Below are 13,947 nucleotides of genomic sequence, written 5' to 3'. Positions count from 1 at the left end.
TTTTGTGGAAGAAGGACCATTTGACAAATAGAGTTTCACGTATTTCGGGCACAACCCTTGGTCTGCAGAAAAGCTCCTGTTTCTTTTAGATTTAAGCAGTTTTTGCAGTCTTTTGGCCACTGGGCTGATGCTGTTTTTCTCTCTATCAAATTTCTGTCATAGCCGAGTCCCCTCTCATGCATTGTATGTCACAACCAGCTCCAAATGCAAGAAAAAGGGAGGTTAAATGGAGAGCGCAGCGAATCGTTTCCCAACCTCTGTGAACAAAAGGCAGCACAAGAAGACTCAAGACTGTTTCATAAGGAGGCAGAGGAGCGGATGTTTGGGCTCCAAGTAAACAGCAAGTACATACCAACTATTTGTACTCCGTTGAGAAAGTAAACAGGGTCATCTTGTCTATTCCCTGCCCCCCTGCCCCAGTTCGTTCTTTGTCTGTGGCCTGTAGCCAGCTACTGATCACCAAGATAAGACGGAAACACATTAAGTCTTGAAAATTATGTCTGGCTTCTGGCTGTCACTGGAGATAGCTCTATCAGTTAAGCAAGTAAAACCATGGGTGAGTGCTCCGCTGACTCCAGCACACCTGGAGCCCGTCCCTTTTAAGTCGCTTGATGGCATTTTGCATCTAACTTCTCTGTATCCCAGCCGCCGGAGGAAAAGCTCTCAGCATCTGACATTGCAGCAGTACATGGCAGGCCAAGCTCCCTCCGCGTCAACGCCGAAGGAATCAGCAGACCTGAGGCATCTCTTTAAAAGTCAAACTTCAGCCTAAATGCTTTGCTGAATAAGCAAAATTAAATAACGTCTGTAAGGCTTCACAAATAAATAAATGTGCTTCAAGTATCTGAATTAGACATTATGGCCAAATCTTCTCTAAGCAAAATTCCCTCTGGCATTAGCATGATTTTTTTTCTTGAAGAATGATAGTAAAATGTAATCTCTTTCTAGACATTCAAAATATATTTAATAATCAAAACAAGTGTTCCTGTCGCAAATGGTTTTGGTGAACTGAGATTAAAACAAAGATTTGTTGAGAAATAGTCAGTTACACCCTGGACATGAATTTCAGATTCTGGTTGTTGGAATCCTGGCAGGTTTTTTTGGTTATAAATTTCTCTTCAAGCCATGACTCATATTGGTTTTAAGGGTGTAGATATACATTTTAAAATTTAAAAAACCCCATATTTTCTGGATAAATCCTAGCCTTTATTTTTAAGTTTCCATGTCAGAGTATTTTTTGAAAGAGATTTTTTTCCTAAAAGCATTTGCAAGCTTTTTCATTCAAGTACACATGTGCATACTAAGCTTTGGGTGGCTTAATTAAAACAAGTAGCTGTGTCCTGAACTCAAGTGTGTGTGTAGATAGAGTCAATATTCAAAAACTGTTTTGTGACTCACAGAAAGGACAAGTATTTTTAATTGTGGCAATTACAAATTACTTAAAAGAGTAAGTGCTTCACAGATGAGCGTGCATGATATATAATTGCTACCTGACTGCTATGCAAATAGTTCTTGTCTCTTCTGTTACTTCAGCTGTGTGGCTGAAGAAGAGATACTTGCTGAAGGTCTGAATATTCTCTACTTATTTTCACTCTCCCCATTTTGGATATTCCCTTACCCGCACCTTCTGGCAAAGGATGACCACAAAAGACAGTCTTTTGGAGCCCTTAATGCACCTTCTTACTCCACCAAAAGGCACATTTGCTATTACAGCTGTCACTTATCTACTTTTCTTCAGTATTTCTCATGTAATTCTCAAGGAACTCAAAACGTTTTTCAGGTTTCAGTGAACGAAGCCACCAGCCTTTTGTGTAGCCCATTTTGATTACAAATGCGTAGCCAAATCACACCTCCTCGTGAGGAGTGAAGGCGGCGAGAGGGAGCCGGAGCACGGCTCTGTGGCAGGTGAGCGGCAGGACCATGCCAGGCGTTAACAGGATGATCACGGGCAGCTCCGGACATCAAATGTCATAATGGCTTAACAGACACTACTTCTTCTGAGACAAACCTCTATGATTTTCTCTATGTTGTCATGCAGGGATGGTATCCCTGTAAATAGCTTGTAAGTCTTCTTGTCCATCTGAGAAGACATCTAGTACAACAGTTACGTAAAAGTAAATAGATTTTGCATCTTGTACACTTGCTAAATCTTTTTACATACACCCTAATGGGGTTACATAGTGCTTTCTCATAACACCCTGATACCAGGCCCTAAAAATATGCAAAACCTCAGCAATTGCCCCTATAGAGAGCATTCATATTGCCGCAGCAATTCCTACAGCGGGCCTAAGAGTCAGGTCAACCGCTCCATCCCTGCTCCATTTTGCGGGACAGCCCCATTGGTATTCATGACAGACTTTAAATCCTCTGCAAAGTGGGAGAATTCAGTTAAAAAACCCAACCAAACAAATCAGTCTCCAAACAGAAAGCATAGATGGAATATGCTTTAAAAAAGATGGGGAAGAAAATAAGTTTTCCCTTTCTTTGGCCCTTCAGAGGGCAGATAGCAGGTTACTTCCCTTTCACCCTGGCTTATGTCGCACCAGAACCGTGTCTCTATTGAGATCAAAGACATTTGGTTTCTATTACCCTATCTGGAACAGAAGTTCACTGATAAAGAAGTCTCCACCCTGATGATTAAACCCTCTTTGGATTTAAATACCTGGGCAGAGCCCTTCAGCCGGCAGGATTCGAGGGTCCGTGACTCCAGCGCCCATTTGCTAATCTGGATGCAGACCGTGTTTGGCTTTCACAGCCCTTTACCCTCATCCCAGGACAATCTTTTTCTTCCAGTGGCGCTACCGGGAAATGCAATGGAGATGAATCTGTCCTAAATAGCTACACAACAGCAAAAGCTGAGCAAATAAGTAAGGAAAAATTATAGACCAAGCGCTTAGAAATGGCTCAAAATCAAACAGTATATAAACGATCTTTAAAACTGTGGCTTACATCTAATTAGTTTATGAAGCTAAGGGAGGGAGAAACAGAAAAATAATTAAAATTAAGGTTAATTAGGAGAGGCTGATTATTTTTTTTTTTTTTCATCTTAGGAACCATTTTCATTCTCTAAATAGCATTAAGGGTTTCATGCTGGTTGCAGTGACCAAAGATTAATAACTGTATCCACAGGAGGCTCCTTTCATTATGGAAACCACAGAGGAGCGAATAGTTTAGAGGGGAAGGTATTTTGAAATTAGACTCAGGAACATCCAGAGACAAAAGGTTTGTGATTGCAGCTCTAGTTTCAGACCTTAAAAGGAGCGTGTTTGCCTGACAGCTTCTTCAGCTTTTTTCCCCTGATTATGCCTGTCTGATAAAAGCTATCACCACTCCCCATAAGCCTTGCCTTTTTATACCTACATCTCTACTACAGCATTACTGCTGTTAAATGTACTAGGCCAGGAGGGCTTTTTTTGTTTGGTGAGGGAGAAAAGTATTTTTAGAAAATACATCCAGAGATTGTAACCTGAGCACTCGGTTGTGTGGGTAAATGCTCTGTATTTCTTTTCTTTCCTTTCTTTTTTCTTTTTTAACAATTGAGTGAGATTTTGCAGTCCTTACTTATGCTGAGTAGTATTTTTCTTCTTGATATGCTATGAAAACGGAACAGAAGTACTGAAGTTATTAACAGGTTGATTCTGTACCCAAGGAAGCCACTGACAGCTTCCATAACCCGTGATTATATCCTGAACACTGAGATTCTGCCAATTTTTCTTATGCTGAGAGTTACAATACACACTAGTGATGTCAGTGCCGTTCTCATGGCATACCTTGGTGTGAGCAAGAACCGACGAAGGCGTTCAACACAAACAGGCCACCCATTCCACTCTTTTGGGTGAATTACCTTTCAGGAGGTTATATAAAAATGCTTGGTTTGGGAACAGAATATTAAAAAAGGATTCAGTATGGAAGGTACTTTGCCCTGCCATTTGGTTGACTGAGTAAAACTTCCTCCCCCTAATATCTTGGCTCCGGCAAAGGATGCTGCAGGTGCATATGCCAAGCTTTAAAGGGAAAAAACAACCTATCTCCCTGGGCTTGCTGGGGTCCTTACACAGCCATTCCCTCCATGCATGCCCCTGGGAGAAGCCAGCTTGGGCCTGTGCCCACACACGTGAGAACATTCCCTTGGCCATTTCTCTTTTGGAGGATTAGTGGCATTTGATTTACCTGGTAAGAACACTCCTTGAGTAGATAAAGCTAACACAGAAAAATGAGGGGAACTGCTGCTTCAAACTCTGCCTACTTCCAAGTTTTCATTTTTCTCCTTTCCAAGAGGAATGGACCATTTCTGGTTCAGGCTCTTCATAACCAGCCTTACTGACATGCCCATGGTTTTTTTTAAGGCCTAGTACTCCTGGACAAGAAGAAAGAGATTTTGTCTTCTTTAAACCTAATAATTGATCACAAAGGATGGACAGAGCAGCTGATGATGTCACATCACTATACTAGAGAAGAATTTTTTAACCCTAAGGAGCCCTCAGGCAACCTCTGGTACGAATTTGGCACATTAAGGCAAGTCAGTCTTTGGGGCACAGCGATGCTCTCAGCTTGTTCAACTCAGCTCTTCAGCCTTTCCTGAGCATTTTCTCATGGGTGGTCATGCTTACCCCACTGCTAAGGTTTGAGGTTACAGCACAAAGAGAATCTTCCCCTTACACAAATAATTTATATCTCAGAGTACATTAACAGTGCCAAACAGTAGCTATGGAAGGCAATTCAAAAGCTGGAAGACATGCAGCAAGTTCATAACATTTATAACCGTATCAAATCCAGGTGGTCAAAACCACTAATTCAGCTATAAAGCATGAATGGCTATAAAATCCATTGAGAAACCCAAGGAAAAGTAGTTAATGTTCTGGTTTAGGGATGTAAAATGGCAATACTGAGTAGCTATAGTAATTACAGTTATAGTGAGCTGTTTGTGAAGAGAACCCTGCTCATTTTAGAGTCTCCAGATAGTTGCTTGTTTACATATGGTCATAGTTTCACACCTGTTCTGATAATTCAGCAACCTTAATGTAAAGCCTTAACAGAGTGTGTAGAAGCCGTAAGGGGAGTCGTGTTTAAAGCCAGTAAGGTGACATGGGACTGAGAGTTTATTTGTGTCCCTGGTGACTTAGCCTTCCCACTCTGCCAGCAGGTGGGACATGGTCTCAGCATTCACAATATTCTCACTTCGCTGGTTTTACCTCTCTGTCCGGTCCGATTGTTTATTTAAGATATTAGTAATGCCTTCGAAAAATCCTCCTGTATTGTCTTTTCTTTGTTGAAAGGAAATCTGTGCTCTCTTGCAGTTATTTGCCTTCCTGTCGCATCATTACCTTTTGCACAAATGCATCATGTATGAAAAACTTAATTAGGGCAAATGACCTTGTCATGGTATTTACTTGTTCAAAATCTTGTTAACAACAAATGAGAGACTCACAGGGACTTACAGTAGATTTGCCAAATGGCAGGGGAAACGCATATTATTTCCATTTTATTCTGGAACACTGCCAATAAATCTTTTCAACTTGACCCTAGTTTAGTATCTAGGTCAGGGCAGAAGGCAGGGGGCAGCCGGGGACAGCCCCAGCCCGAGGTGTGGGGCACCTTCCTGGGAATGGGGACAGGCCAGGCTGGAACATCAGCCCGTGTGTGGGACCCATGGCCGGGGGGCAGCAGGAGCTGCATCTCAGGACGGGCCAAGGCGAGATCCTCAGCTGGAAGCAGCTCCCCCAGCCAGAGTTCGGCCCCACGGTGTCTGGGAGCCTCTGCCCAGGGTCACCGTGGGGAAGGGGCCACCCACGGCCGCACCGGCTCTGAGCTGGCCCCCAGCCCCGGCAGCCAAACCTCCGTGAGCCCCCGGGGATGCTCTCACAACCCTTACAGCAGGGCTCACCATCACTCGCTCCTAAACAACTACTTCACAAAGGCTGCATTTTTATTATGTTATGGCTAGAGGACAACGGCACAAAGAGATTGGAGTCATATCCATCCACCCACCCCTTTGGGGTGAGCACAATTCTCCAGGAACTGTTGGCTCTGTGGCCATGCCTGTGCTAGTAAATTAACCCTGCCTGGAGCAGTTTGCTGGATCTAAGTCCAGCTGGCAAGAAACTGCCCAACTCCGCACTATGAAAGCCTCTAACCCTCCGAAGCTGGCCAATGGCATCCCATTGCCTGTTAGGAGCACAACCAGGCCACCGCCAGCTCCTCAGCTGCGCCGGGGGAGTCCAGGAAGATCACAGCTGCCCCAGGCCAAAGTTTGTTAAGTTTGTGAGTTTGTTAATGCAGCAACTACGTGTCCATCACACAGCTCCCGCGAGCTTCCAAGTGCAAGCACAGAGCTTTCCCTGCTGCAGTAGGCACCGAGGTCTCCAGCCAAGCAGCCAAAACAGGAGGGACAGCCAAAGGCAGCTTTGGCGGATGGGGGGAGAGGGATCTATAGCTTCTACAGATGATCATTTGGGATACCACAACCATCAGACTGTGCTTTCATGTCCTGCGCTCCACCTCGTCTTAGTGATCACATAGTTGCTGCCTTCTGCAAGAGCTGGGGTGCAGGATGTAAAAACATCCTAACACAGTCTTAGAGCAGACTTAGTCATTGCCCTCAATGAAGGTGATACCACATGAAGAAAAATAAGATAAACCTGTGTGATAAAACACATAGGGGATCGTGAGTTCCTTGGCTAGGTAACCTGTGTTGACAGTAGCAATGATACGGACAGATTGAGACTGTTGGGACCACGATGAACCCCTGAGATTAATTTCCCTGTAGGTCCGTTTTCGCCTGGGAATCCAGAATTAAGAACTCTAGCTAACACACTCCCTGCAGACACCTTACATTTAATGTAATCATTTAAATGGAATCAAACATTTGCCTGATTTGATCATCTTGTTCCAGCAAGACGGAACAACATACATGTTTCTAGATGAACCTACGTTTCTGAAGGACGCTTTCCGGGAGTTCCCCGCAGTGTTGTGCTTCCCTCATCAATATGCAAACCTGTTCTTAAAAAAAAGGTGCCCTGCTTCAGGACTAGGAGACATTTTGTGTGCACCTGTCATGCTTCCTCTTTATTCAAAGTTTATGCTATGTATATTTTCTGCGTTAAATAAAAAGCCACCTTGAGATCCTTTTAAGAGTTCAAATTCTAACCAAAATGACTTGGTTACTCCAGCCATGGTTCAAGATTCTTCCCGAGTAGCAATTTTAATTCCTTATAGCTGACCTTTATTTTATAACGTATCCTAGATCTTGAGAGGGGTTTGCTTTAAAGAAAGCTTTAGTTAATCTTTTTTATGATTACACTTCTCAGCCATATTTTCTCTCCTTACAGTAGCACACTACCATTTTTATGAAAAAGGAAATTCAAAGTTGACTCAAGCCCAAAACGCACGGGGTTTCTAGGAACATCAACATGGTTGGACACATGCCAAAGTGGTACTACCTGGTGGCAGGAACAGGGTATGGACAAACAGGGCTTTTAAAATGCCTGAAAAAAAGCTGCCTTGGCCCAGGCCCCAGCGGACTAAATGCCCGTGGTTTCCCAAGCAGTGTAATTTTACAGTTATAACCTGTGATAATGTTACTGCTATAATAATAATAATGAATTTCCCATTGATATCAGACTGAATAGGATCAGGTGGCAGTCTTTGGTTGTGTTGGCATCACGAGTGTCACTCGGATGAGAGCCTTGTTGCTGCAGGCATCGTGCAAACGCAGCAGGAGACTTCTGCTCCTTACGAGCACGTGGCCCCCGGACAGCAGAACTGAGAGCATTCTCAAGCGGGACCTGAGCAATTTCTTTCATTACATTTCATTTGGTTGCTTCACTGGTTGCCTCATTTTGCCTCTCAAAGATAACAGCACATTCAACATACTTCAGTGAAAGGCTTGTGAGAGTTGCATGCCTGGATGCAACCCAGCTGGGAGACCTTGGAGTGAACTAGAAAATTCCAGCATGGAAATGTAACGAGGTTAAGCGTAAAGGAGCTCTGTTTGCAGAGCAGGATAGCAGCAGACAAAAATAATGAATCCTTAAGTTATTTTCCTTGCCCCCGCTTGCCTCCTTGCAGAGGGATGCTGTTCCTGGTAGCTAAAAAGCACGCATCATTCCCATGCCCGAGAGCTGCATGTGGTTGCTAGGTGGCAATCCAGTTTTTAGATCATTATGTTACCACCCCAGAGAGCCGCAAATAATCTGCGCGCAAGAGCTGCTCATTAACTGCTAGTCCATGAAGTTTCAAAGGGTGTCTGCACGATGGAAGCCGCCTCCCTTGATCTTTCTCCAACTCATGCTTCTGAATTCTTAAAAATACTTGGGAGGAGATTTTAAGTGCTGTAGTCCATGAAAATGCTTCTCGTATTATTTGACTTGCACAACCAGTTGCCCTACAGTGTTCAGGAGCTGGAGAATTAATCAGCGGAGACAGTAGGTGTTATGAGCCCCGATTCTCTCCCTGGTACCTGCAGGGACCATCTAAAGTCCTACAGGAGTATTTCATACCAAGATCCAGTGAATGACAGCATCTAACAGATGCCCCATTCTCTGACAACCTTAGCTGAAGCAGACCAGAAGCAGCTGATACTTGTATTTGAACAGCAGATCAGAAAGTAGGAAGCTCAAAGAATCCCACCCAGCTCATACGCCTGGTAGTTCTGAATCAAGAACAAAGTGGATCTTCCGAACACATTTTGCAGGCCGCGTATTAGCACTCACCTCAGTGTTATTCTGTAAAAAACCCCAGAAAATAAGTGAAATTGTGAGCCACATTTGGCCCACACCACCACATTATCAAAATTCAACATGAAAGATGAGTCTTCAATGCAATGAAGACTTATACATAAGGGGACAATCTTGCTCTAAAAGAGTCGGGGGGCACATGGGTTTTCAGGGCAAAGGTTCCATACATCCTACTAGAACTCTGTTAACTCAAATTTCCCTGTCTGACTTGAAGCTAAAATCAGGCTGAGGAATACAACTGGGTTTTAAGGACTGAAATCCTGTCCTTCAGAACAAAGCAGAGATGTCTGGTAAAATCCAAGCTGCTGTAAGAAATAATTAGGTGGCAGCAGAACAATCAGATCATCTCCGTGGCTGACTTACAGATTGGAAAATGGGAGAAAGGTTAGGATCTGTCGTCTGACTGACTTCCAAAATAAACTACATCAGCAGGTCATATTACATGAAATGTACCTACAATATTAGGTTTCATACAGTTCCCTTATACCAAAAACACTATTTTCAGGAGTGACTATACATTTGGGAATAGATATGGGGAAAATAAGACCATTATTGTGTAAAAAACAAACCCTCAACCTTTATTTTTCACAATACACTCATTTCAAGTACATGCAGAACGTGTTTACATTTCTCTTTAAGGCAAACAGAAACTGGGTTCTTATTCCTGAGTTGCTTAGCACCAGCAGAAATAGCAAATAAAAACTTCGGAAATGTTGTCTCTCCCTTTGAAGCAGCAGCTGCCTCCTATGCAAAATATTTCTGCTTTCACCTTACATTTCTTTTAATGAACTATTTATACTACTAACCTCTGATGCTGTTTGGAGCCATTTCTACAGATTTCAATCTCTTCGCAGAAACATCACGCCAAGAGGTGACAAACTTTCCGTTTGTTATTTTACCTTGCAGACTGTTTGCTGACTAGACAGCACAGCAGTACTTCTGTCTTTGCTGGTACGTGCATCAAGGTCTTCTCTTCGGTTATTTCCAGAGTTCCGTGTTCGCCCAATATCTAGAAAAAACTAACATTATCTCCTTATGTCTTTCTCACGCAGGCTAGCTGCTTCTCCAGTACTATGTCAAGATTAAGAGAGGTTTTAGGGCTTGACTTCACGAAAGCTAAGAGGAGGGGAGTGAAAATGCCTATTTGAAGTGTTGGCATTCACAAAGGAAATGCAAACCACTTTTTCAAAGAAAAATCATGCTCCCTTGAAGTCTAACATTTGAGCCATTTGGATTATGTTGAGACTTCAGACATTTGCTAGAATTTAGGGTGTTGAATTTCCATTTAAAATACAGAGGGAACATTTTCAAAGAAGTTTGTGACATTCTTCCATCCCCCTCGACTGGCTCTATCAAAACCAAACAATTCCAATAGGCCCTTTTCTCCCGTGACTTTTAAGAGGACAACAGGGCACGATCCTAAAAGAGAAAACACCTATTCAGTAAAAAATAAAGTTCCAGTTCCTATTTAACATAGAAGTTGTAAGTCCAAGCAGAAAGTCAATAGTGCAAAATGGGGTATGACTCTTAAGTGTGCCCTCCTCAGTGACCTGTAGTGTGGAAAAATGTTTTGTTTCAAATTACATTCTCTGCTTTTTTTTGCATGCATTCCTGAAACTATAGTTTTTAATGACTTGTCAAATACATCAATAATCCAAGGCTTCTTTTACCATTTAGTCTCTCTAGATGCCCATCTCGGCTAATCAATGCTTATCACAATTTTTAAAGAAATACTAATATTTACAGGTGTTTAACTTAAACGTTCATTGAAAGAAACAGAACAACTGTGCCTTGATTAAACTTCTGGTTTAAATTGGTTATTTAAAGCAAAAAAACCCCAGTAATTCCTTACTTCTTTTTCAGTTATTACCTGCTAAGATCAAGTGTCTTTTTTCACAACTGTTTCACTCAGTAGCAACACGCAACAGCATATTGCGTTGGGAATAATCCACATTCAAATAGTCAACTGTAAAGAGATTATCTTTAACAAGGGCAAGCAATCTCAGAAAGCAATTCTTCACCAAAGGTTTGCCAATTTTTTTTCCTACCTCTGCGAGATTATTACAAACTAAGCACCTAGGAAAATATAATAAACGAACCCAGACAGTAAGAGGAACTCACAAAGTGTCTAATGAATATCCCATCCGGAAGCTGACTCTCTCTGGTAAGGCACCTCCCAACAGAAGGTCTGAGGGTTCCCCCCCAGGTAAGATGAGTTCAAAAAGGCTAAAAAAAGGAACGGTTGTTATTCTGCACCTGGCAACACCTCTATACGCTGTGAAAAAAACAGCAGTTTGCTGCAGGTATTCCCAACAAACAGCCGAGCGTTGCATTTTTACCCTCATTTTATTCTCTATAATGCGACCCACATGCACCTTTATTTCTAAAATCAGCACCGCTAATTCTATAACCAGGACGTCCTCCAAGAAGATGTACTTTTTCAGTGATCATTTCAATACTAAGATGCTAAAGAGGTTACAAAATTTCAGAAAGTCATAATTTCTCCCTGGAAATCCTTGATCCCTAGTCTACACAGAGACTGCACTGTATCCAGAGGAAAACGTTGTACCCCTTGACCGTGATTGCTTGTCTAGCAACTGTTCATCTAGTGCATTTGTCAAAGCTTGTCCTGCTACACTGGTTTACTTTGAAAAAATCTAGGACACTGACACTTCTCCGCTTCTTGCCTCTTGCCCAGATCTGTGAGAACCGTCCGAGCTCAAGTTGTCCTCCACTCATATAGGACAGGGGTCACACAGGCATTCATTCAGGCTCTCTCTCTGCTACCTGCTGCACTAGCTGAGGTAGCAGAAGCCTGATTAGCCTCCCAGGCATCTTACCAAGATGAAATATTCCAGAGGAAGTCACACAAATGCTTCTTGTATTCAAGACAGTTCAATGGCCTTGGAGAGTTTGGTGTCTCAGCTTGCCCGGGGTGGTAACTTCTGATCTCTGGTTTGAAGAATTAGTCCTACCTGCTTTTTTGAGGATGGCACCAGGTTATCACAGTCGGAATCCTTTCATGCAGAAGAAGGAAGCTGTAGGCAAGAATAAGTTTCTGGACGGTTTCAAAACGCTACTTCCAAAGGCACCAACTTTCACATGCGAGTAAAAGACATTGCTCTTTCTGACAGTGAAGATGAAACAGATTACATCCAGTTTATTTATAAAAGTTTTATACACCTGAAGTATCACAAACATTTACAACTTTCCTGCTTTCTTCTGAGTTCTGAAAAGACCGAGTCGTACAATTACACCGCTGTCTCCTTTGACTCCGATGTCTGTGGCGCCTTGAAGTTCAGTATTTCTTTATATGTAATGCCTGGAAAACAACAGAATAAACAGTCTTGCTGGTCTAACCAGAAAAGAACCTGCACAGATACAAGCAAGGTGCAACCCCCAGCACGGTTAGGCTCTGATGTAGGTCAGGAAGAGAGAGACCTCTTCAGGCAAAAAAGAGAGAAAGAGTACAAAAAGTACGGGAAACAAGGATCGTTTTTTCACTACTTCAGATTTGAAGAAGTCGCCCAATACTGAAATGTCATAGGTGCTTTCAAAGAGATGTGAGCATTGACTTTACAGTATAGGGGGCAATACCCTCAGAAAGAACTACACAGCACATCAGCTTTAAAAGTCAAGTCCTCACTTAAAAGCCAAAATAAAAACCTCTGATGCTAGATGAAAACTAGATTCAGACTTAAATCCCTGCTGAGACAGGTATGTTGTCTCCCTCTCAGAGAACCTCACTTAAAATTAAGACAGCAACCGTTGCAGTCCTATAGAGCAACAGTTGAGGAATCTGTTCACCTGTCCTATCCACTGGAAAGACCATGTTACAGAAATGGTTCCTTTCCTATGTTGCAGAAGATGGGAGGATAGACACGGGGGAGAAGCGGGGGGGAAGAGGGAGAAGGGGAGCCTCTGTTATGAGGCAGAGAAGAAACCTTTGGGGATTGTTCCAGGAGGACTTGACAAGAGGAACACTGGCTTATCAATAGCGTTTCTCTATCTTAATGCTGTCTAATTACTCTGTTCCATCAAAAGCAGAGAAAGTAATTTGTAAAGGGGAATATTCCTATTTCTGGATGGCTTTTCTATCTGGTCATTTTTGAAAACATCACAAAACCAAACTCACGCTTCCACTCATCTAGCGGAAGATCCATGTTATCAAATGTGTCATCATATTTCTCAGCTTCAATTTCTTCCTCAGGATCGTGAACTGGCTCAAAGTAAGGATGTGTCAAAGCCTCAGCTGCTGTGACTCGCTTCTCTGCATCCAGCACCAGCATCTTCTCCAAAAGGTTTACAGCTATTGAGAGAATACAAACACTGCATTCAAATCACGCCACTCATTCCAGCTAGTACACAGTAACGTTGTCCTGGAGATATTTCAAATAAATACACAGAGTTATAAAGCAGAATAAATTGGGTGTTGATCCTATAGCCACTGGAGCCCATCTGTGTGACAAAATAGTGTTGTGAGTAAGGCGGGACGTGTACAAAGCCTGATGCAACGCAGAGATGCTCCCTTGCTTCTGTATGCAGTACAGCCACATCGCCTCAGCTAATGACTTCTCTGCTCCAGCACCGCTGGGCTCGGGGCTTTCCCAGGTGTTGTTCATCACTGCTGCCACGGTGTTGTCGTTCTCAGGTACATCACGACCTGACAGCAGCAGAATGAACAGGTGGGTGTAGAGCTAATGAGAACTGCTCCGTGTGTGACCAAATCCAAGGCCAAGTACGCTCTGAAGTTCACTAAGACAAGACAGTTGTCCACGCTCAGAATCTCAGTGCTGACTTTATGTGTTTTTGACCTCAGCCAAAACAATTAATGAAAATCTTCTGTGTTCCTATCCGGTAGATTTTGGATCAGGTTCACTGTTAGACTGTTAAAACGGGCTAGCGTAAACAGATATAATGAATGATTTGTTTATTCTCTGTTTTTCTATCCTGAAAGAACGTTCCTGGGTTGGGTGGAGCAGCTGAAAGGCAGAAGAGGCAGCAGCGCAGGACAGGATGCTGCAGCTCCTGCTTGCCACACTGTGGATTCTCTCCAGCCTCCTCGCTCAGACCATGAGCAGTTGCTCGTTCTCTGTGTAAGGAGCAGCCAGATGGGCACAGAATTGATAGGAAGAAACATCCTAAAAACTAAATGGAAATGTGTAGAGTTTGCTGTAGCTGAGAAGGTCAGTGAGCTATCATGCAGGCATGA

At 42.9% G+C, this 13,947-nt stretch overlaps 2 protein-coding genes across 10 annotated transcripts in view; both read right to left on the bottom strand.

The window, feature by feature from the left end:
- The window catches only part of HDAC10 (histone deacetylase 10), a 42,366-nt gene extending 30,647 nt beyond the window's left edge, over positions 1 to 11,719 (bottom strand). For 6 of the 8 annotated variants that reach the window (XM_054188531.1, XM_054188537.1, XM_054188533.1 and 3 more), the window contains exon 1: positions 11,576 to 11,719. The gene's annotated coding sequence lies outside the window, so the exon portion shown is untranslated. Of the gene's footprint in view, positions 1 to 2,662; positions 6,652 to 10,605 lie in introns of those variants that run through there. The other 2 variants (XM_054188535.1, XM_054188532.1) reach the window with 2 other exon arrangements.
- A 140-nt stretch (positions 11,720 to 11,859) lies between these two features.
- MAPK12 (mitogen-activated protein kinase 12) overlaps positions 11,860 to 13,947 on the bottom strand; it is a 38,673-nt gene continuing 36,585 nt past the window's right edge. For both annotated transcript variants that reach the window (XM_054188542.1, XM_054188543.1), the window contains exons 11-12: positions 12,871 to 13,044; positions 11,860 to 12,057 (exon numbers count right to left, since the gene is read on the bottom strand). In XM_054188542.1, the coding sequence (XP_054044517.1) occupies positions 11,987 to 12,057; positions 12,871 to 13,044 (245 nt within the window). In that variant the 3' untranslated portion in view covers positions 11,860 to 11,986. The remainder of the gene's footprint in view (positions 12,058 to 12,870; positions 13,045 to 13,947) is intronic.

Source organism: Rissa tridactyla, chromosome 1, assembly GCF_028500815.1.
Source record: "Rissa tridactyla isolate bRisTri1 chromosome 1, bRisTri1.patW.cur.20221130, whole genome shotgun sequence".
In the NCBI taxonomy this organism is placed as follows: Eukaryota; Metazoa; Chordata; class Aves; order Charadriiformes; family Laridae; genus Rissa; species Rissa tridactyla.
Note: the sequence above shows the minus strand (reverse complement) of the source record. Positions and strands in the feature narration are given on the sequence as shown.